Source organism: Castor canadensis, chromosome 12, assembly GCF_047511655.1.
Source record: "Castor canadensis chromosome 12, mCasCan1.hap1v2, whole genome shotgun sequence".
NCBI lineage: Eukaryota > Metazoa > Chordata > Mammalia > Rodentia > Castoridae > Castor > Castor canadensis.
The window spans coordinates 101,261,228-101,283,240 of record NC_133397.1 but is presented as its reverse complement, the minus strand read 5'-3'; the positions used below and the strand labels follow the sequence as shown (position 1 = coordinate 101,283,240).

The 22,013-nt window shown below is 38.2% G+C and overlaps 1 protein-coding gene and 1 long non-coding RNA gene across 4 annotated transcripts in view; one reads left to right on the top strand and one right to left on the bottom strand.

Moving 5' to 3' along the window:
- Fmo5 (flavin containing dimethylaniline monoxygenase 5) overlaps window positions 1-6,474 on the top strand; it is a 30,178-nt gene extending 23,704 nt beyond the window's left edge. The window contains exons 7-8 of one of the 3 annotated variants that reach the window (XR_012439867.1): window positions 3,127-3,199; window positions 5,507-5,567. Coding sequence is in view for 2 of the 3 variants with exons in the window: in XM_074050584.1 (XP_073906685.1) it covers window positions 3,127-3,199; window positions 5,507-5,852 (419 nt within the window). In the remaining variant the exon portion in view is untranslated. Of the gene's footprint in view, window positions 1-3,126; window positions 3,200-5,506 lie in introns of all 3 variants that reach the window. The other 2 variants (XM_074050584.1, XM_074050585.1) reach the window with 2 other exon arrangements.
- Window positions 5,836-10,439, bottom strand: LOC141414904 (uncharacterized). Its single transcript, XR_012439868.1, has 2 exons — window positions 9,979-10,439; window positions 5,836-9,587 (listed from the first exon to the last, which is right to left on the bottom strand). It is a non-coding gene; the product is annotated as an uncharacterized lncRNA (long non-coding RNA).
- Window positions 10,440-22,013: the final 11,574 nt, after the last annotated feature.

Here is a 22,013-nt window from a genome sequence, read left to right as displayed (position 1 = left end):
CCTTTGCAACATTTACAAAAGTTCATTCATTCAGCAACATTTTTTTCTGCAAAAACCATATCAAGTTATACCAATGGTTTGGATCACCAAAGGCCCTGTGTCATAGGATGACATGCAGATTCATCCACAAATTGGATATTGTTGGCTTTTTCAGGCCCAACATTCATGTTCTTTACCACATACCCTGCAATCTTCTAGAAGCACTGGATGACTCTCACCAAGTAGCTTTGGCTTCTGCTATTCTATCTTCTTAGTATGTCCTCCATTTACTTCTTATTTGTAAAGAAAAGGCCTGTATACATATATATATTCTCCTTCCTTTTGTAACACATTGAAACCTCTTTAAACAAAAGTATCATGTTTATTTGACTGTATTCCAACACCTGACTAATGCCTAGAGCATAGGAGGTAACTAATAAATGTCTATTCAAACAAATACTAGTTTGGTTTGAATGAATGAATATCTAAACTCTGTAGTAGAAATTTCACATCTGAAGATCTCAACTGAAGGAGTACTTTGGCCAATTTCCAGTCATTAAAGACCTGGACTGAACTGGTAGGCCAGTCTTTACAATGAAATGTACAAGGGCAAGTCAGGATTACAGAAAGTCAAGGAAGGAAGACACACAAGTAAACAGACATTTAATGTGTTTGTTTCACTCAGCACTTAATGTATATTAAATAGGTACTCCAGTAGAGGACCTGCAATGGAGCCGTGCAATAAGTACCAATTCTCCTACAACTATAACAGAGTTTTCTAAGAGGACAAGGGAATCTTGACCATAGCAGGAGAAAAAAACCAGTACTGTTTATGCAAAGTTAGGGGGAATGACAGAGTGAACTGAGTTTTGGAACTATAATTGAGAATGTTGGAAAATAATGTTACAAGGAAATAAGGAATATGTAGTTATACGTATGCATGGAGACAATATCAATAAAATTCTTGGGTATCGGCAAGAAGTCTGCATTTAATGTAGGCAATAGAGAACTTCAGAAGGCTTTTAAATGGAAGGAGAGGAATCCAATCAAAATTGCAGTTTAGAAGATGTGTTAGGGGGAAGTGAAATGCGAAATATGTCAGTTACGAGCCAGTGGTCAAAATCCAAGATATTCCTTATGAGGGTTTTAAACCAAGGTAGTGGCATCTAATGAAACAGGAAAAAATAAACTTGAATGAAATTTTACAAGTACACTTGAAAGGATTTGGTGACAGAAAGGCGGTTGGGGATGAGGCAGAGAAAAGATTCTGCCCATGTGGTGTGGCCATGAATTTAAATCGAGAATACATGCAGGGGGAGCAAGACACAAAGGAAAGACATAGGAAATATGGTTAAAACAAAACAAAACATGTTTAAACAAGGAAACACTGCAGAAACAGAGGTAATGAATTGAAAAAGAGCGGTATCACAGAATATTGTACACATCTTTGTCTTCCTGTCTTTCTGACAAGTATGGATTTTTTAAATGAATGACTGCCTCTCACAACCAAGAAATAGATGTCCTCCTCATAATTGTTTCTAGCTAAGAAAAGTAACACTGATGAGAAGTAACTTGAAAATCACATCTCAAAATGTGTTTCTTGAGCATCCAAAAGACCTGTGATTAATCTCAAATGAAGCATTTCAGTGTTTTCTCATTGGGGTTTATAAATACAGACTTTTCATTTTGGTGGTAGTACTGCAGTTTGAACTCAGGGCCTCATGCTTGCAAGGTAGGCACTGTACCACTTGAGCCACTTTTCCAGCAGTTTAAAAATACAAATCCTAGTTCCCATGACTAAAATGAGAAGACACAAGGGAAAATACAGAAGCCTCTTTCTGATTGTCAAATTTCTGAATCCCATGTTTTCTGAGGACACACCAGGATAGTCAGTGGAATGTGCCCAGAAAAGGATAATCGAGGAAGCAGAGAACATGAAACCTGTCCTGTGGGAACTTATGTTTAGCCTGATAGTAAGACTTAAAGGAGTTGTGACAGTTGTTTTCATGTGTCAAGGCCAGTCAAGCATTAAAATCTAACTATGGTTAGAAACAATGTCTGTGTATCTGGACATAATGCTAGTTGTTTGAGCAATAGTTGTTTTATTTTTACTTAAATACTATTCTATCTTTGTCTAGTTGTGTCCTTGGCAGTAAATTACTACTACTGGAACTATTTGTGTATCAGTGCTTAAATTTACCAGACAAGATTGGTTATTCTGAGTTTAGAAAATGAGACTTACTTTCCATAGGACTTTAGTACAAAAATGTGATTTAGAGTTTATTTTTACTTCGTTCTCTCTGTATGGTTACAAAAAATAAAATCAAAAGAAAACACTCTTTGTTATCAAGATACCAGGAAAGGTATATCTCCAACTCCCCTGCCCTTTGATTGTGCCTCAGTTTTTTCATATTCTCTTTTTTTTGTCTTTACTTTTTTGATGCTGGGAATCAAACCCAGGGCCTCACGCATGCTAGGCAAGCACTCTACCAGTGAGACCACTAAGCTGTATCCCAGCCCTAATTTTTCATATACATTTAAGATCATTTATCACTTCCTCATGTCCTTATTTCATCTGGCAAATGAAAGACTATGTTAGAGAGGAGGCAGATATTGTTGGAAAGCAGAGTAGGACAATATCTTCTAAAGACAAAGCAGAATAGAGTTAGTCATTAAAGTGAAAATCCCTTATGTGAAATACTTAGGAGACCTGTTTTAGATTTTAGATTTTTGACTATTTGTAGTTTTAGATTTTGACTATTTGAGATATGTTCAGGATGGGACCCAAGTTTAAACATGAAATTAATTTATTTTTCATATACATCTTTAAACATAGACAGAGAGCCTGCATTTTGACTATGATCTGCCATATGAGGTCAGAAGTAGAATTTTCTGAATTGTGGCATCTCCCAACACTTAAAGGATTTTAGATTATGGAGCATTTTAAGTTTCTGATTTTCACATTAGGGAGGCTCAATTTGTACCATATTTTGTTAGTAATAGGAGAAGGTACTCCAATGAATTATAACTCCTGAGTATGGAAAATTATCCTATAATTCTTTCAACTCTCAATATGATTGTAATTGTTAATAAGATTATTGTTTCTCCTGAGGTAATTTTACACTTAAAATTTTAATTTCTCTTTAGGGTTAAAGAAATTGCCCTCACAAAGGGAAATGATGACAGAAATAATTAAGACTCAAGAGGAAATGGCAAAAAGGTAAGAACTTGTCCCAGAAAAATGCAGAATTGCCTTTTCCTCCGTGTATCTTAATGAGAACAGTAATGTGCACTACATATTGTTTTCCCATTTTACTTTAAGGATTTTGAGGACAGTTTGATAGAAAAGGGAATAGTATCTTGTGATAATAGAATGAAGAGCTATTCCCTGTGAATGGGGAAGAAAAGATTAAGAAAATTGTTTAAAGACTAGGCTTAAGGCCTAAAAGAAAAGTTGAGTGGGAAAAAGGACAGGGAGAGAACATAAGGTATATTATTTGGGGAGGATTACTTGAAGTGCTTGTAGGGCTGCCAGAGGAAGGGATTGAACTGGGACAACTGTACCTCAGAGGACGTAAAATAAGGTTTATTTAACCCTGTGACCCTTACCAGGGGCTCTGCTATTTTCACTGCCAAGTTCTTGCAGTAAAGTTTCTACATCCCGTGCTCCTCCTGAGACCCTGCATTGTAACTCTCCTCCTTGCTTCTGAAGCTGCTCTCTTGAAGGTCATCCAGACAAACTTCTGCTTCCTTCCATGCACTAAAGAGGCTGGCACTTGTAAATACTTCCTACTTGGAGTGCTTTCTTTCTCTTCTTTTCTGGTAGTTAACTAATTTCATCTTCCCTGGCCTTTTTTCTTTGACTCACTTTGTCTAACCACCTTATAAATGTGAATAGAGCCCAACGAAAAAAATTTAACTTCAATTGAGGGGCAACTATGTCCATACATTCAATGTTCCACATGCATGGAGTTTATTTAATTGTCATGACAACCCTGCAGGTTGTCATGCAGGGGTCATGACTGACCCCTGCCCTTCTTTTATTCATGATACTGGGGTTTGAACTCAGGGATTTGTGCTTGCTAGGCAGGTGCTCTATCTCTTGAGCCATACCCGCAGCCTGTTTTTGGTTTAATTTATTTTTTCAGGGAGGATTATGTGCTTTTATACCAGTCTGGCCTTATACCATGATCCTCCTCTCTGCCTCCCAAGTAGTTGGAACTACAGACATGTGCCATCATACCCATCTACTGAACCCCTTTTTATGAAACCTCTATGAATACTTAGCTCTTGTCCTACTACTATAGGATAAATAAATGCATGCCTACAACTGCTTCAGCCAAAATAACCTCCAGAAATGTAAGTTCTCAAATTCTTTCCTGTTTCATCTTCTCCTATAAACTCTAGTACTATTTCAATAAATGACTACTTGACAACTTGGCAGTTTCTCTGGAATTCCATTTAAACAGTTGTAACTTAAGTTCATTTTATTCACTTTCCCCAGTCCTTTTTGATTCCTCCTTCTCAATTATCTTGGCTTGACTTTTCTCTTACTTCCTTTCTGTCCCATTTTTCTTTCTTTTATTTTAATTATAGAAAGTAATTGGAGGCATGCTCATGCTGTAGAGCACCGGCCTCACAAGCTGAAGCCCTGAGTTCAAACCCACTACCACTAAAACAAAACAAAACAAAATGTGAAAGTCTGTCATTAGCTCTCCAGATCTCATTCCTTCCACACAGATATCCCTGTTAAGCAAATTTCCCCCCAAAAAGGCTTTTTCAGCTCTTGTAATCTGCCCTTGATAGAACCATTTCATCTGGCTCCACCTGTAAGGTCACTTACTCTTGTGGGATAAGATTCCCTCTCTAGCCTTTCAGGATTCTAAATTAACACTGGCCCTGGGAAGCCCTGTTCTGTGCATCCCCTAGCATGCCCTCATAAAATAATCGAGGATTCCCTGCTTGAGAAATTTTGTGGTGAGTTCTCTCTCTAAAATCAGAGTCCTCTGCTTCGGGCTCTGCTGGCTGTCCACTCTCTATCCATCCCTGTTTTCCACTACTGTAGGCGACACCATTAATATTCTATTGCTTATAATTCTATGCCCATTTCTGCCTTATTCCTTCACTCTGCTGTTGACCTGATTTGTAGTAATCTTCATTTTTCTCATCTTATCTGTACCTTTCACATGTTTCAAGGACCTAGTACTGCCCTCTTTTAATTTCCCTCTCTCTACATTTTATTTAGCCGTCAAACCCCACAATATTTACCAGAAGCCATATATCCTCTGTTTCATCTGTATCTGTCTCATCTCCTCCAGCACATTATAAGGTCCTTAAGGTGGAGGACAAATGTCTTGTAATCTTTGTTTTCCATAGTTCCTAGCCCAGTATCAAGTCAATAAGCAGGTACTCAGAAAGCATTGAATAATTGATTTGTTGGCTGACTGATTCTGAGAGTGCATTGATTGACTGCTGAGATGACTGAACTGTTGTTGATATTCCACGGCTTCTCTCTTCTCTGCTTTAGGTATGTGGAGAGCCAACGCCATACCATTCAGGGAGACTATGTAGCTACCATGGAAGAGATTGCTGAGTTGGTGGGCGTCAGGCCCAATCTACTGTCGCTGGCCTTTACTGACCCCAAGCTGGCCCTAGAGCTTTTGGTGGGACCTTGTACTCCAGCTCAGTATCGTCTACAGGGCCCTGGAAAGTGGGAAGGGGCTCGAGAAACTATCTTATCCACAGAAGATCGTATCCGAAAGCCTTTGATGACAAGAGAAGTCGAAAAGAGTAACTCCATGGCTTCAGTGATGACAATGGGCAGGTTCCTACTAGCTGTGGGGTTCTTGGCTCTAATTATGGCTTATTTTTAGTTGTCAGATTGTCAGTGCCCTGGCTTTCGCTGAAGATGCCTCCAGATGATAACAAGATTGAACAGTCAACTTCGTATTGCCCAGAAATGTACTTTTATTTCTCTTCAAGAACATAATCCTCTTTCCTTTTTCCCACAGGGAAACCTGTTTTTTGTTTGTATTGACTCATCTCCCTTCCTCTCTCGACCCACCACTTTTTCTGTCCAATTGTTCCTAGACTGTGAGTTCAGATACACTTTTAGTCATCTTTCTATGTCCTGAGTAGAGTTCTTGACATATGGTACATGGTTAAGAAATGCTTGTTGTTGCTTATCAAATATTAAGGTGAGTACCTTAGTCAAGTGTCAGTAAAAAGTGGTTGACTCCATGTGACTCTATCAGAAAGCATTTGGGTTTTGATTAGCTCAATTTCATTTGTTTTTAATATCCTAACTAAACGTATGTTTTCTCAGAGATAGGAGAATAATCTCATAATAATTGTATATAACTAAGATAACACATATAGACACCTAAAGCAGTTTATTTTATGTGCTGTTCACTGCTGTATCTAATAATGGGTACATTTTGCAACTTTTCCTTAAGCAACACATCTTTATTTTCTTAATAAAGTAATTACTTTCAAGTTTCTAGGCTCATGGGTCATTTGATTAATTTATCATGTACCAATGGGTTCTATTTGATTGAGAAACTTGGGATTTTTAAATGAGCTGGCCTATATTTTTGAAATCTCTTAGTTCCCATATTATGATCCAATAAGGCTTTAGCTTAGGAAATAAGTAGGTGTCAATTGTTGCAGTAGGTTCTACAAATGTGATTTGTCTCCCCACTCTCTAACTCTGCTCCCTTCCCTCAAATAGACTCAATGTAATAAGAATCAAAGAGGTTATTTATGACTTTGCTGAGAATTGATATTATATATGTGGGAGTGTTCTCCTTGTACCAGCTTTTCTTATGCCATATGGTGAAGTTCTGGAACACAGAGCAAAGGAAATGGACAGCAGGAACTTGCCTTTACCTCCCAGGACTGCTGTTGCCAATTCTGTTTTCTCATCTGCTGAGGTTTTGCTTTGTTTCTTGTTTCATGGAGAAGTTAGCTAAGTATCAGCCGTCAGGCACACTGAACTACATGAAGAAAAGGGGCTGGAAATTGCAGGCAGGGGTATGTTCACAAATAGCTTTTGAGGGACATGTTTGCAAATTTTTGAATTGCTGCCAATGGCGTAACCATAGGATAAACCTGAACAACTGAACGAACCACATTAGAGTATTACAAATACAACTAAGAGAATTAGTAGGTTAAGACTAAAACTTCTTCCTAATTGCATAACTATTTGGGCAATTTTCTGCCTCTCCACCTCATTTACCTTTTGAGAATTATAGAACTGACAGCTGGTATTGTGCTTTACCACTTGAGCCATCCCAGCAGCTGATTTTCTCTTACAATATAAAATCACCTCTCTTTTGGCATATGAATTTATTGAATTAAAAGTCCTCTAATACTATAATTTCTAGTTATCATAGTGGTATTATTATACCAATCCAGGTTCCTCTTTAAAGTGTGTAATTTTAAATTGATTTGACTCTCATTCTACATAATGCTATCAAAAAACACTGGCTGATTTCTAAAGCAAACTGAAGGTAAGCTATGAGTAGGACATTGAACAGAAAACAATTCAACATATAAAGCCTTAGTTATTGATGAATATGTACTGATATTTATCAATTTATACATTTTTCTCTTATAATTAATTAAAAGGTTGTAATCATGTTTCTAATTATGTTAATTCTAACTCTAGTGCCAGAGAGTAAAGAAGTGCTCAAGAAACAAACTGAATAGTTTATATAAAAGGAACACAGGAGCCATTGGAAAGTGGTCTCAACAGTCAAAGTGGAAAACTCTGAGCAATAAAATATATAACTGAGTATTGGATTATTATAGAAAATATGATAATACCTGAGTCCATACTGATACAAGTTATTGGGGTTTTTTTTTTTTGGCAGTAGTCGGGGCTGAAGTCAGGGCCTCAGGCCAGGCAAGGACTCTACCATTTGAGCCACAACTTCAGCCCAGAAACATATTCTTTTAGGTCAGGATATGACCTGGCACTACAATCTAGTTTAATTTTCTCTCAGGAAGAACAATACTGGTTAGTACCATTCATTTAAGTTATTATGTGTTTCCTCAATTACTCTCAAATTAAGTTGATCTAATAAAACATACATAACTTACTATAGCAATTTGTTTCCATTGCTAAGTAGAGAGTATAATTCACACAGGGAAAAGTGATGATACAAGGTCAAAAAAACCCCAACTTCTTAAAACTACTTTGGAAAGTTCTTTCTTGTAGCCCAGGACCTAAAGCTTGTAATCCTCACTAGTAAAATGTATGGATGTTACAGACAAGTACATATATAAGCAAAGTAATTTTACCTACTACTGGGTCTGTGTCTTGTTACCTTGGCTAATAATAATACAGTATATAAGCATTCTCCAGACTGCCTACTGGAATTTCCCAACATGCCACGTATTTTCTTATTTCTGCAAGCATTCTTGTGTTGTGTTTCTCTTCTTGACAAATTCTCCACTTGCCAGCTGAGTAAGATCATCTTCAAGATTCAGTTCATTAGCTATCTCTTCCAGGAAGTGCATCCTGATAAGACAATATGAAATAGGAGGCCTTCCTTTGTGCTCTCATTACACATGGTGTATTCCTCAATTGTATTTGATGAATATCCTTATCATAATGCATTATAACAATTCATTCTCTCACCTGCTTTCTCTTTGAACTAGTAAACCCCCTTGGGGCAGATACTTTGTGATTAATTTATGTGTTCCTAGTGCCTAATCTGGTGTTTGGAACAAAGCAAAAGACCTTGGTAAATTAATTGAATTAATATACCTTATGTGTAAGGTAAAAAATATGAGTGATGTTTCTTTTCTTTCTTTTTTCTAATTTTTGTAGGTACTGGGGTTTGAATTCAGGGCCTCTGTGCTTGCTAGGCAGGCACTGTACCACTTGAACCATCCACCAGTCCAGGAGTGAGTTTTTAAAAGATTAAATCACATAGTGAATAATGCTTTTATGACATGTCATAAAGGAGTTTAACATTTTATAATGCCTCTGGGGCACACGTTCTTCCAGCAAATATTCTGAAATAGATCATTGATGACATTCAGCATATCTCCAATGTTCTATTGTGGTTACAGACACAGTGCTTGTCTATAACTCATTTCCTCAAACACAAGTATTAAAAAGTCAACATCTTAACACAAGAAAGCAAGTGGAGCAAATGTCTCTCTTGATCCTCATGCTGCCTTAGATCCTCCTGCTGTTGCTCTGGTTTCACAAACTGCTGGGCCCCTTTGAAGCATGTACCACCTCTTGTGGTTGTAGTTCCTTCCAGACCTGCATATCTCTTCCTCCAGTGAAGATTTCAGCATTAACTTCAATGCTTCTCTCTATGGCCACAACTGCATGTGCAGATGATTGTAACATCCATGCAAGTAATAAAGTCACCAATCCCCTGTGTTAGTTAGGATTAGGTTCAGCTACTTTTAACAAAAAAGTCCAGATCACAATGGCTTACAGAAGATTGAAGTTTATTTCTCTCATATAAAAAAGTCTGGAGATACAGTCCTGAGATAATAGCTCTACAGGTGCTTTTTCTGCTTTACTGTCCTCAGCTGCCTCATGGTCCAAGGTGCCAACTGGAGCCCCAGCCATTCAATGGACACTGTCCCAAGAAATGAGAAATGTAAGAAGAAAGGTTTGCCCCTTTTCTTTCAAGGAGATTTAACACAAGTTCCTTATAACATTTCCATTTAGACCTCACTGGAAGAATTTAGTCACAAACATGTAGCTATCAGGAAGGCTAAAAAATATCTTTATACAGAGAGTCAATGCGTCAAGGTTAAAGTCAAAGTTCTGTTATTAAAGAGAAAGAGAAAATGAATATTGAGGCAGACCTCCAACATTTTCTGCCACCTCATACCTCATTTCTGTGACTTTTACGATCTACCTCAGAACACTGACCTATATCCATGGCCATATTAGCAGACATTGCTAATACCTGTAACCCTGAAATCTTAGTATCAAGCAGCCTGCTTTCCAAAACCATCTCTTACCTTCTCACCTCATTCACTCTGCTACTTCAATGCCAGTTCTTTCACTCCAAAGGGCTTTCCATCCATCTGCTTTTTCTTCACTTCCCAGCCTATCTGGTTTAAAATTCATGATCCAACATTAAAATTTCACCCTACTTGTCACACTCATCTCCTTTGTTGCCTCTCCATACTTGTTTGACTAAACTTGATGTTTGGTATATACTTGCAATCCAAACAGCTAAATATGGTAAAAGAATAATACTACCATGATAACTTGGCTTGTCTTAAATACATAACCATCACACATAAGAAGGCTTTCAGCGGTACATGCCAGTCACACTTCATTTTTCTATTCAATTCTCAGTTGCCACACTTGATTGTTTCATACCTTCTGTCTGCTCAAACCTCAAATATTTTTGGCCCCCTCTCGTCACAGTTAATCACCATGCTTCTTTTTTCTTTAAGAAAATGCAAGTAGTGAGAGGGTGGGCGGGGTGGGGGGTGAGGAGGGGAATGTGGCTTAAGTATAGAGCACCTTCCTAGAAAACAGAAGTAGTCAGAAATGCTTCAGAATCCATGGGAAAGATGGAAGGAATTGGAGTGGGGGAGGGGAAAGGTAAGGCTCATCCAAAAGGAGTTACCCAGAAAGTTAAGAATTTCCAGGGGGTGAGCCGGAAGTCGTCATTAAATTTCATCTTTTTTCTGTAAACGGGGGTTTTGTCAGTATGTCTACTGGCATATCATGTTAGAAAGCTAACTTCATTGTGAAAATGTTTATTAAAAGCTTACTTTGTACAAGGTATGTGTAGGATCACAAGAAGAATCAAATCTGGATCTGCTCTGACCAACTGTCAAAGAGTTTCCTTCTCACAGCTTAATGTAACCTTGTTAAAATGCAGACTTTAATTCTATACATAGGGGCTGGGGAGCCTCAGATTCTGCATTCCTATCAAGCTCCCTGGTGTCTCTACAGCACATGCTGGGTGACAAAAGTAGGGCCAGAGAAATACATATAACACAAAGTATGAATTTATACATCTTAGTAGTTCCACTAATTATCACAAATTCATGGATCTTTCCCAACCCTTTGCTCATTTTATACCTTTAGTGCTCCTTCCAATATTTTTGCTGTTGCCTTGTTTCTTGAATTTCATTTTGAGTTGCTCATTGTATGTGCTATTCTTAGCTTAGAAGAGCATTGTCCTTCTGCTGTAACTAACATTTTGCCAATTTGTGGAGGTCCCTCAAATCACTCCATCTTGAATTCTTCCCTGGGACCCTATTCTGGCTGCTCTTTCCTGTGTGTCCCCAGGACATGATTTTAACCATTAGCAATGACAGTACTCCTTCCTGTGGCCTGCAGTTGGCAGCCCATTTATTCCCTGCAGGAACCCACCTCTCTGGGTCTCTGCTCACTGAGTCTTGGCCCAGAAAACATTTCAGAGTGGCCCTTTGCAGGTAGGACATTTGGCAGAAAAGGTTCACCAAACCATGGATAGAGTAACTTGCAGCAAGTACTTTGTTTTTGTGGTATTGGGAATTGAACCTAGGGCCTTGTACTTGCTGGCAAGCACTCTCCCCAACTCCCTTGCAGTACTTCTGTGTGCTCGAACTACCTGTTACTCTATTTGTATTTGTGAGGAATCCCTTCTGTTAGAGCAAAGTAAAACAGTTGTACTAAAGTGAACCAATGACCTTATTAAGTCTTTCCCAGATATTGGTTAAGAACTGAAGTTATTGAGAGAAGTTTGCAAATACATGTCCAAGGTGATACAGAAAAGAATTTATAGGTTATTTTTGTATAGGGGATAGAGGGGTTAAGAATATGGGAGGTCATTGGTATGATATTGTTATTGCCTCATTTTTTACATTCTGTCTTCTAAAAGGAATTGGCTTGTTTGATCTTCAGTTTTCTTCTGTAGCCATAATGACTTTGTTGTCATCCTAGACCTCCCTGAGGGAGAGCACTGATTCACGTTTTTTGTGGATGGATGTGGTTCATGATCCACCAGAGGTAAGGCTTTGATGTCCAAGGAGAGCCATTGGCTTAGTATCCTCATTTTATCTGCTATTAATGTCAGATTGATGGGCAACAGCTCTCCTATGCTAGAGGAGTTCTCTCTCTATAAAAGATGGAGGTGTTTGGTATAATCCATTTTAACTTTTAGTAAAAGCAGAGGGGAGGTTGGGTGGAAGAGATGGATTTGAAAAGGGGATTCAGTAATGTTTCTTGTTCTGTTTCAGCCTGTGATTACCAGTCAGCTTGACACTAATAATTTGATCCATGCCAAAAAATCTGATTTTGAAGTGTTTGATGCTTTAAAGCTAGATTCTATGGAAAGCTCTGAGACATCTTGTTGAGGTAATTTTGTAGTATTTGCTCTCTCTTTCTGTGTCTTTCTTGAAATGCACATTTCTTCCCCAAATGGTGTTTTGTTCTGGGTTTTTTTTTTTTTTTTTTTTTGATTTCCATTTCTTCTCAGGAATCTTCTGAATTCTACACACACACACACACATACATACACAAACTAACATATGCCCCATGTCTTCCTTTATATGTGATGTACTCTATTTTCTATTTTAACTTCTATAGCCCACTGACAGGCTGTAGCCATAGTTCGAAAAGCTATTTCTAGTAATAGCTTACATTTTCAACTGATCTTTGGTGGTCTCAACTGGCACAGGCTGGATGTGGCTGATCTGTCTTCCTATGTTGCTCTTGCTTAATCATGCCAGTTTGGGAGCTCTTGATAGTTCTGTATTTTTGTGAGGCCATGGTAGCATAATAGTCCTTGATGACAAAAAGTAGTTTAAAAAGACATACACACATACACACAACACACACACACACACACACACACACACAGTTCTTCTGTATGTGAATTAATTTTGTGTTTGATTAAAAACAAAAAGTCCTTGGTGAGGAAAAGACCTGTATAGTTTTCCTGCAGTATTATTTTTCCAAGGCCTTCATCTCTACTTCCATTTACTCTAGTAGCAGGAGAGTGTTCTGTGAACCACATTCAGTTACTGTTTTGTTACTTTACAAGAGCTGTGCCTGTCTAAAGAACTCTGCATTGTGTTTCCCCTGAAACACTTGTCCATGTTGGCAGAACTCATGACTCTCTGCTATTGATGAGTTCTGCCAACATGGACAAGTTCCCCAACAATAAAATCAGGGGTTACACTCAATAATCCTCAGCAATCACAGTACCTTAAGTGAAACATTTAGAATCTGAGACACAATTTTTAGAAGAATAACCCATAGTATAATAACTGTCTATTTAGGAAAATTTTGAAATTATTGTTTTCATTATAAAAGTTTAGAAAGTTACATGTATAGTCTTTTAACTAGTGGGGCAGTGATTTAAAACAATTCAAAAATACCAGATTCAATTATGAGGCCACTTGTAACTCAATTTTTTAAATTATATGATTCTGGCAAAGCAATCAATGAATATTTGACAAGCAATCATAATTATGTAGTGAGAAAACTAGCATACTTCTGATGTTTCTCTCTTCTTTCACCTAATTTCCTAGTCCATTTATACAATGCTTAGTTAGAATCTGTTTTATTAAGAATCTACACATAATGGGTTTTAACATGTGCTCATGTAACAGCTAGTCATTTATGTGGTTCTGGGGAAATCACTTAACCACTTTGTATTTTTTTAATGGAAAGGAAATAAAACTTTCTCGTGTACTTCCCAATGGTATTTATGTGTCATGTGACAAAATAAGTGAAAGTTCTTTGAAAAGTTTCAAGTTTTATACTTTTTTAAAACTTTTTTTATTGTTGTGCTGGGTGGAGGTACATCATAGCTTTTACAAATGTCCTTACAATATATCAAATATATCATACTTCAATAATATCTATAGATTTTTAAGATGTTGTTTCATAACAGTATTATTCCTTCATTCCTTCGGTTCGTCATTTAATTGAAATGAGTTATTAAAATTAACTACTTACTAAAATCTTTTTCATTGGACAATATAAAAGATTAATTTTTTAAAGAAAAAATCATTATTCTTTTCATTTTTGTATCTTTTCTTCTGTTCTTGCCTACATATTTTTTCCATTTTCTGAAGTATAATTCACATGCCACAAAATTCACCCTTTTAAATTGTACAATTCAAGCGTCGCAGAATGGCTCAAGTGGTAGAGTGCCTGCTTAGCCAGCATGAAGCCTTGAGTTCAAACCTCACTACCATAAAAAAAAGAACAAATTGTACAATTCAGTACAATTTTAGTATATTCAGTAATTTTAGTATATTTAGAGTTGTTAAACTATTACCATGATTTTATTCCAGAACATTTCTATCATCCCAAAAGACACTTGATACTATGAACATGGTACCATTTCTTCCTCCTCTGCCCCTGTCAGTCACAGATCTGTCTTCATGGATTTGCTTATTGTGAACATTTCATATAAATGAAATAAATCATACAATGAGTGGTCTTTTGTATGTGGCTTCTTTCATTTAACATAATGTTTTCAGGATTCATCCATGCTGTAACATGTCCAAATACTTTGCTGCTATTTATAGCTGAATAAAATTCCATTGTATGAATGTACCATTTTGTTTATCCCTTCATTGTTGATAGACATTTAGATTGTTTCCACTTTTGGCTATTGTGAATACTGCTGTTATCAACATTGATGTACAGTTTTATTGTGGATATATGTTTTACCTTAGGTATAACTTTGTTTAACTGCTTAAGGAACTATAAAACTGTTACCCAAAGTAGCTGTACTATTTTACATACCCACTAGCAATGGGAGTAATACAGTATGAAGGTTCCAATTCCTCCACATTTTTGTCAATACTTGTAAGTCTGTCATTTTGATATAGGAATCCTAATGAGCATGAAGTATATCTTGTGGTTTTGATTTGTATCTTCTTAATGACGACTACATACACTTTGTCCTTATTGCTACAATCATTGTAGTATCAGTAATCTTAGAGTCATTAACCTTGTTTTCTACCGCTTGGGTAGAGAAAAAGAGGAAATCTAATCTTTTCACATTGTTTGAGAGTATACAAGGCATCTTCACATCCACTCTTTCTTTGATTTTTTTTCCCAAAAACATTGTGGATTAAGGCAAAGATTGTTATTTTTAACTTATGAGGAAACTGATCTTAGTAAAGGTATCTGTCCAAGGTCACGCAGCTGATAAATGGAGTCACTCTTCCTGAGCTGAGGTCCGCAACCCCTCATCTCCTCATGATTTTATGTGATCATGTTGGGGAACTGCCTGGCTTATGTTCAGGATGACTCAGACTTTCCTTTTGCTACCTTACAGTCACAGACCCATTAGGTCACAAGTTTGTGATCCATGACTTCTGTATTTAATATTAGTGGCCATACACTGAAGATTTTTCCATGAAATTCTTATTAATTCTCCACCTTTCCTTCACATTTGCTTAAATACCTTTCAGACCTTTCCAGCTCACTCCTAAGGCCTTAAGGTCAAGAAATGTATATATTTCAATCTGAGAAGAGATTTAAACCTCACCCATCATTCCACCTCACCTACTCCAAGTTTTTCTTAACAAGGACACTTATATTTCTGTGAGTATCCTGAGAAAATTGATCGAGCATCTGGGGGTCTCCAGCAACATTCAGATCAAAATTTAGTATACTATAAGTTGGGATTTATTACAAAGTTATGTTGAGATTATAAACCATATACATATAAATAGCATTATAGATTTTCTTTTTATAAGACTGAAGTGTGGGCTTCTTCATGTACTGATATAAAAATTTATAGTTGTCTTTGTTCCTAATAAAATCAGAACCAAATATGGTAGGACCAATTTCTAGGACTTCTGTTCCAACACAAGATAAGGAGTATTTATTATTTGGGGACATACAAAATATTGGCAATTTTTTTGCAATTAACTTATATCTCTATTAAATCTAATTGATTCCCTCTATGATTAGTTTTGACTCCTTTGGGCCTTTGCAGAGACTCTTCGAACAGTTAAACATATATGTGTGTGCCTCTGTACACACATTCCTTCCAAATCCTCATATATATTACTTCAATACAGTCATCATTTCTATCATTCATATTATTGCTCTTTCCTAATAGCCCGAGTAAATGAACTGGGTCTGTTGTATTAATTTGCATGTATTAAGTTACAGGTTAAGGAAGAAATTGCTCACTTGCAAACTGGTATAGCCTAAACAGAGAGAAAATTTGAGCCAAGGCTTAAAAATGTTACAAGTAATTTAAAAACATGAAACACACTTCCCAATTTCAAAAGTGTTTAATTCTAAGACACAAAGTAATATTAGAATAAAATTATACTTAAAAATACCAATAAGTTTTAAAAGTAATTATTGCATTCTAATTTGCAAAACTCAGGATAGCTCAGGATAGAGAGTGAGAGAAATACTAGTACGAGACTCTGACTCAACACCCCACTACTGCCCCCCAATTTTTTTTCATGACAATTCAAAGGAGGTACATTTAGCTAACTAAACAAAGAATGCTGTTTTTCCTTTCTAGGATACAGTAGACAGATATTTGGTGGAAAAATGCATTCTATTTGGTTGTATCTCTAAGCACAACAGGCATATTAGGGTTTTAATGAAGCATTTTTAAAACATCACATTGAAGCAACATGAGAGGAATAGAGGGAAAATTAAACACTAAGCTTTTAGAAAATAACAATTACTTGGTTAGGTAATCTTGTGATAATTGAGAGATTATTAATATTTTGATGAAAATTGACAAAAATCACATCAAAAAGTAAACCCACTCCTCTTGATTACTGAGAAACACATTTATAACTTTTGGGGGGGTGGGAAATACTGAGGGTTTTGTTTGTGTGTGTGTGTGAGGGTAAAGACAAGAGGTTTATTTAGAGAAAGGACAACGTTCCCCAGTGAGGTGGGGTGGCATCCCAAGTGGATTGACCTATACTGGGGTTTGAACATAGGACCTTGCATTAACTAGGCAGTTTTACAAAGAAATGAGCAGTCTTCTACATGTTAGGAGAGCAATTCATTCCCAGAGAGAATTCATGTAAGCCTCAGCAGAATTGCCAAACGAATTTATGGTATTCAGTTATTTCAGTAGTTAGCAAGCAATGAGGCTCCATATTTATGTAAACTGGAAATCAATGAAAACAACTCACCTGATAGACAAGATCAGGAAACTGAAAACATAAAGCTTGAAGTGCCAAGCAACACTGTGAACATGATCCACGCAAGGTGGCTCTCCGCTGCTCATGATGCTCATAGATGGGGATGATTCCTTTCTTCCTCTGTGCCTCCCTTCCCAACTTCCTCTTTCCTTCCCCTACTGTTTTCCTATCTTCCATGTATATTTGTACAGTGTGTTCTATTGGTGAGGTACTCTTCTAAGCTCCAGTTATACAGCAGGAAATAAAACAGACAAAACCCTTTGCTCTCCTGGAGCACATTCTAGTGGGAAAAATGAACAATATATTACCCTTACAAGCTGAAGGAAGGGCATAAAATGAAAATCTTTATGAAGCCAAATGGTCGTTCTTCAGGAGATGCCTGTACACAATTATGATTTGTAGCTGGTGTGATATATAAAAAAGATGTTTGCAAAACAAAAATGTGTGAGGAGCCTCCATCCCCAAATGTTGAGTTATATCTGAGAAAAATCTATCCTAAGGATATAATTCAAAATCCTGAGAAATGTATATGCCCAAAGATGTTCATGTCAAGATTAACTTAAATAGCATAAAAAGTAGGGAACTCACCATTCCTCATCTGTGCAACATTTAAGTAAATTACAATAAATTCTCTTGATTAATGTAGCCAGTAGAACATGACTGTGTAGAACATAATAAAATGCAAAGTTACACTAGCAGAGTTAGATTAACAATATACAAAGTATATGGACTATATGAACACTATAATTATCAACCTTGTAAAACAAACATTGCTACTCATGCCGTGGTGAGAGTGCTATGATGACAGAGTAGCAGGTAATTTAAAAAATATGACTCTATTAACTTTATAATGGAAACATGTTTTAAATTACCTATAGCTTCCTAGCCCAACTGTGCCCAGAGCAACCCTCTAGGACTAAACTGGATCAAAACCATTCTGTTTAGCTTTCTCTGAGAATACAATTTAGATAGAGTTTACCTTTTATTACCATAAGCCAAATACGCCTACCTAAGAAATTTGGAGTCACTAGTAAATTCTAGCAAACATTTAAGGAAGACATTATATCAATTTTAAATGAATTCTTTCACAAAACAGAAGAGTTGATAATACTTCTCAACTCATCTTATGAGCCTGGCTTTAACCCACTACTAAAGCCAGGAAAAAATATTACAAGGAAAGAAAAAAATAAGAAAAGGAAATTATACATCAATATCCTTCATGACATAGATACTTTGTTCTAGCAAAACAAAGTCAGTATATTTTAGGAGAAATTTAGTAGAGCTGGAAAGACAAAGGACAAGTGGCACTAGTTTGCTCTGAATGAAGTGAGGAGGGAGGGCAGTTCCAATGACGGAGGCACAGTCAGATACAGGGAAGGTCCTTTACTGGTTCAAAAGCTATTAACTTGGCTCCTAGAGAAACTGATCTTTGTTCTAGTTCCATAGTTCTCAGTTCAGGAATGTACTAGAACTAGTTTTGTTTATCTGAAAAAGCCATGAGTATAAGTGAAACATCTCAGGGTACTCCATCAGAGGTCATATTATATTCTGAGATTGATGAGGTATTCCTACTGGAAACAAGATAGCTTCCAAAATGTAGTCAGAATAGTCTACATGCAGACCTGCTCCAGCCTAAAGCTTATGTATATAAGGCAAGATTTGCAGTAAGTAGTTGAGCTTCTAGAAAGATCTTGTCATGAGACCCTTATTCAGTCTGTATGGTCACTGGTGAAGCCTTTTTGGGGTAGGAAATTTTATCTCCATGGTTTCTGATCAGCTTTGTACCTGCTGAGTATACTGACTGCACTGACTTCCTTTGGTATCCTAAAGATAAATAAACCCTGTGTAATTAATCCAAGGGGTGCAATGGCTGGACTTTCCATTAACGCAAGCCCACCAATGGCACCTGCCAACCAAGAGAAGTACTGCTGATCATCCTAACAGAAGATCAGTCTCAACATACAAGTGGCATTAGTTTGCTCTGAATGAAGTGAGCAGGGCAATTCCAATGACTGAGGCACACTGGCTATAGGGAAGGGCTGTTACTGGTCCAAGGGCTGTTAACTTTACTTCTAAAGAAACTGATCTTTGTTCTAGTTCCTAGTTCTCAGTTCAGGAATGTACTAGAACCAGGTCTGTCTGCCTGAAGAAGCCATGGGGTAAAAGTGAAACCTCATACTGAATTCTGAGTAACTGAGATTAATGAGGTATTCCTGGCTAAAACAAAGTTGTCTCCAAAATGCAGTCAGACTACACTACATGCAGAAATGCTCCAGCCTAAAGTGTATATATATATATATATATATATATATATATATATATATATAGCGAGCCTTGGAGTAGGCAGTTGAGCTTCTAGAAAGACTCATGAAATCCTTAATCATTCTGTATTGTCACTGGGGGTAGGATTTATCTCCATGGTTTCTGATCAACTTGCCCAGGCTGTGAATCCTTACTGTACTAACTTCTTCAGGTATCCTACAGCTTAAATAAACCCTGTTTGATTACAAAATGGGTGCTGTGACTGGACTTTCCATTAACCCATGCCCAACAATGACATGAGTCCCTGAGTTCAAATCCCAGTACCACCATTGGGAAAAAAATATTAAAAATGAGCAAAAAACATGAAAGAGAATAAATATATAACACCCATGTATAATATTATAGCTATTATATATAATGTATAATATACAATTTTGTATACACATACACACACATATATATATAAATACATATGTATATATCATAAGAAAAAAATTTTTTAATGGACTCACAAAGAATAGATTTAGAATATTAAATTTATTCTGGCAAAAGGAAATAGGAATTTCAAATTATAATATTTAGTAGTTATTTGTTTGGCTTTACTTATTTTCTATGCTTCTTTCCCTCCACTACATACTTCTGCATTTACTCTATCTCATCCATTCTAATTTGCGGCCTCTTATACGCCCCAGATGGGATGGGTGCTTCTGTAATGAAAGAATATTTAACCTTGTTACTGTAGTTCCCAGTCATTAAAACTCACTGTGCTTGCGCCTAAGGCCAGGGACTGAACTAGAATGTGTGGCTGTGTGGGGACTGCACAGGTTCCTTAATTAACCTAAAGTGAAACCTTAATGTGTCTGTGTGACTGTTCATCTAAACACTGCTACTATATTCCTGTTAGAACCTCTGCATGTGAAAACTGAAGTCACTGAACTTTGTAGACAGACAAATGTTGTTGTTTAGGTGAATGCATTTTTCATCTGTGTACTGCATTTGTCAGCTTTGTTGAATAAACTTACATTCTGAGTATTGCATTGGCAATTTCAACTTAAAATGTTCATCATGATGAAAGGTATAGGCTCTTTAGAGAAAAAATTACCATGCGAGAGGGTAATGGCGCTGGAAAGAAATCAACGCGGAGCTCAGAAGTTAGTCTGTGGGTTAGTTAAAATAAGCTTTTTAAATATCCAAACTAAAAACAAGAAACCCTGCAACCTCTTGCCTCCTCACCTTCATTAAAACAACACTTCCTCATGTAGGCTTCTTCTGGTGTATTATCCGCAGCTGGGCATCTACATGCACACAACCTGAGCCCTGTCACACACACACACTTTCTTTGTGTTTTCAAAGTACCATTCCCAACGCCATTTGCAAGGAAATAGGTAAGCACTTAAACCTATAAACTTTCCATAAGATAAGCTGACCCAGAAAGGCCGGCCCATCAATTACACTGGACACACGCTGCTCTAGACTGGTCGGCTCAGGAGAGCCTTTTTGTCCTGCGTGACCGCCTCTCCATCATCTGCAGCTATTTCTTTCCCAGAAGAACAAACCCTCAAGCTCTCAGGTTGTGGGCACACAGCAGGAGTTGGGGGAATACTTCCTGACACTTCTGAAGCACTCGTTTTCGCGCCTAGAAACCCTGGGTCCCTATTTGTTCTGCTCACGTCTGCAGCAACAACCTGACGGTGCTAGGTTGCATCCAGTACGTGACACTTAAGCGGTGCGTTCTGCAGGTGCGCGCTCCCTTCCGGCAAGACAGGAGGAGGAGGTCGGGACGCGGGGGGCTCTCCAGCACCTGGCGACCGGCACGCCGCGCTTGGAAGGCCAAGTGGGTTCGATCTGCCGCACCTCCGGCAACGAGCCAACAAATGTGGAAACAGCAGGCGGAGCAAAGAAACAGCAGGCGGAGCAAGGACCCCGCAGCGCTGCCGAGAAACCGCGCGTGCGCGGCTGGCGGAAAGGGCGGGCGAAGCTGCGCAGGGAGTTTGCAGAGTTTAAGCAGAGAGAGAGCCTGACCTGCCCCCACCGGGCGTCCGCGCGGTCCTTGGCCCGCACCCCAAGAGGGCGACGCGGCCTGGGGGGACACACGATCGTGGGGGGCCAGGAGCTCAGGCCGACTTTGCATCGCCGCTCACCTGTCAGGCCCCACTGCCCTAAGTCCTGGGCCTGCACCCGCGTCTGCACCGCCTCAGGCCGGCCCTTAGGCTGCAGCGCCTGTAGGAAGCCCGGCTCATCGCCCGCCATGGCAGAGAGAGGCCCCGCCCCAGGTCCCGCGCGCCTCCCCGCCCTGCCGTCCCTTCCCTTCCCGGCTCTGCCGCCAGGGGACGCGCGCGGCTGGGTTGCTGTACCCCAGCAAGAGCTTGGGAGTGACGCCGGCATGCTGCCTGCTACCTTTGCAGATGCTGGAAGGGACTCAGCACTCTGTGCACGTGCTCCTCTAAGGAGCACTAGAGACCGCTGTTGCTGAAAGCATGGAGTCTCGCTTGGGGCTGCAGATGCCCAAGGGTCACTAACAGCAAAACAAAAGGTTGGCATCTCTATCTTTATTTCGCTTCTGACTCCTTTTATTACCCAAAACTTTGGGCCCGAATCCTGAACAGCTCTACACATGCTTATTAATCACCGAAGAA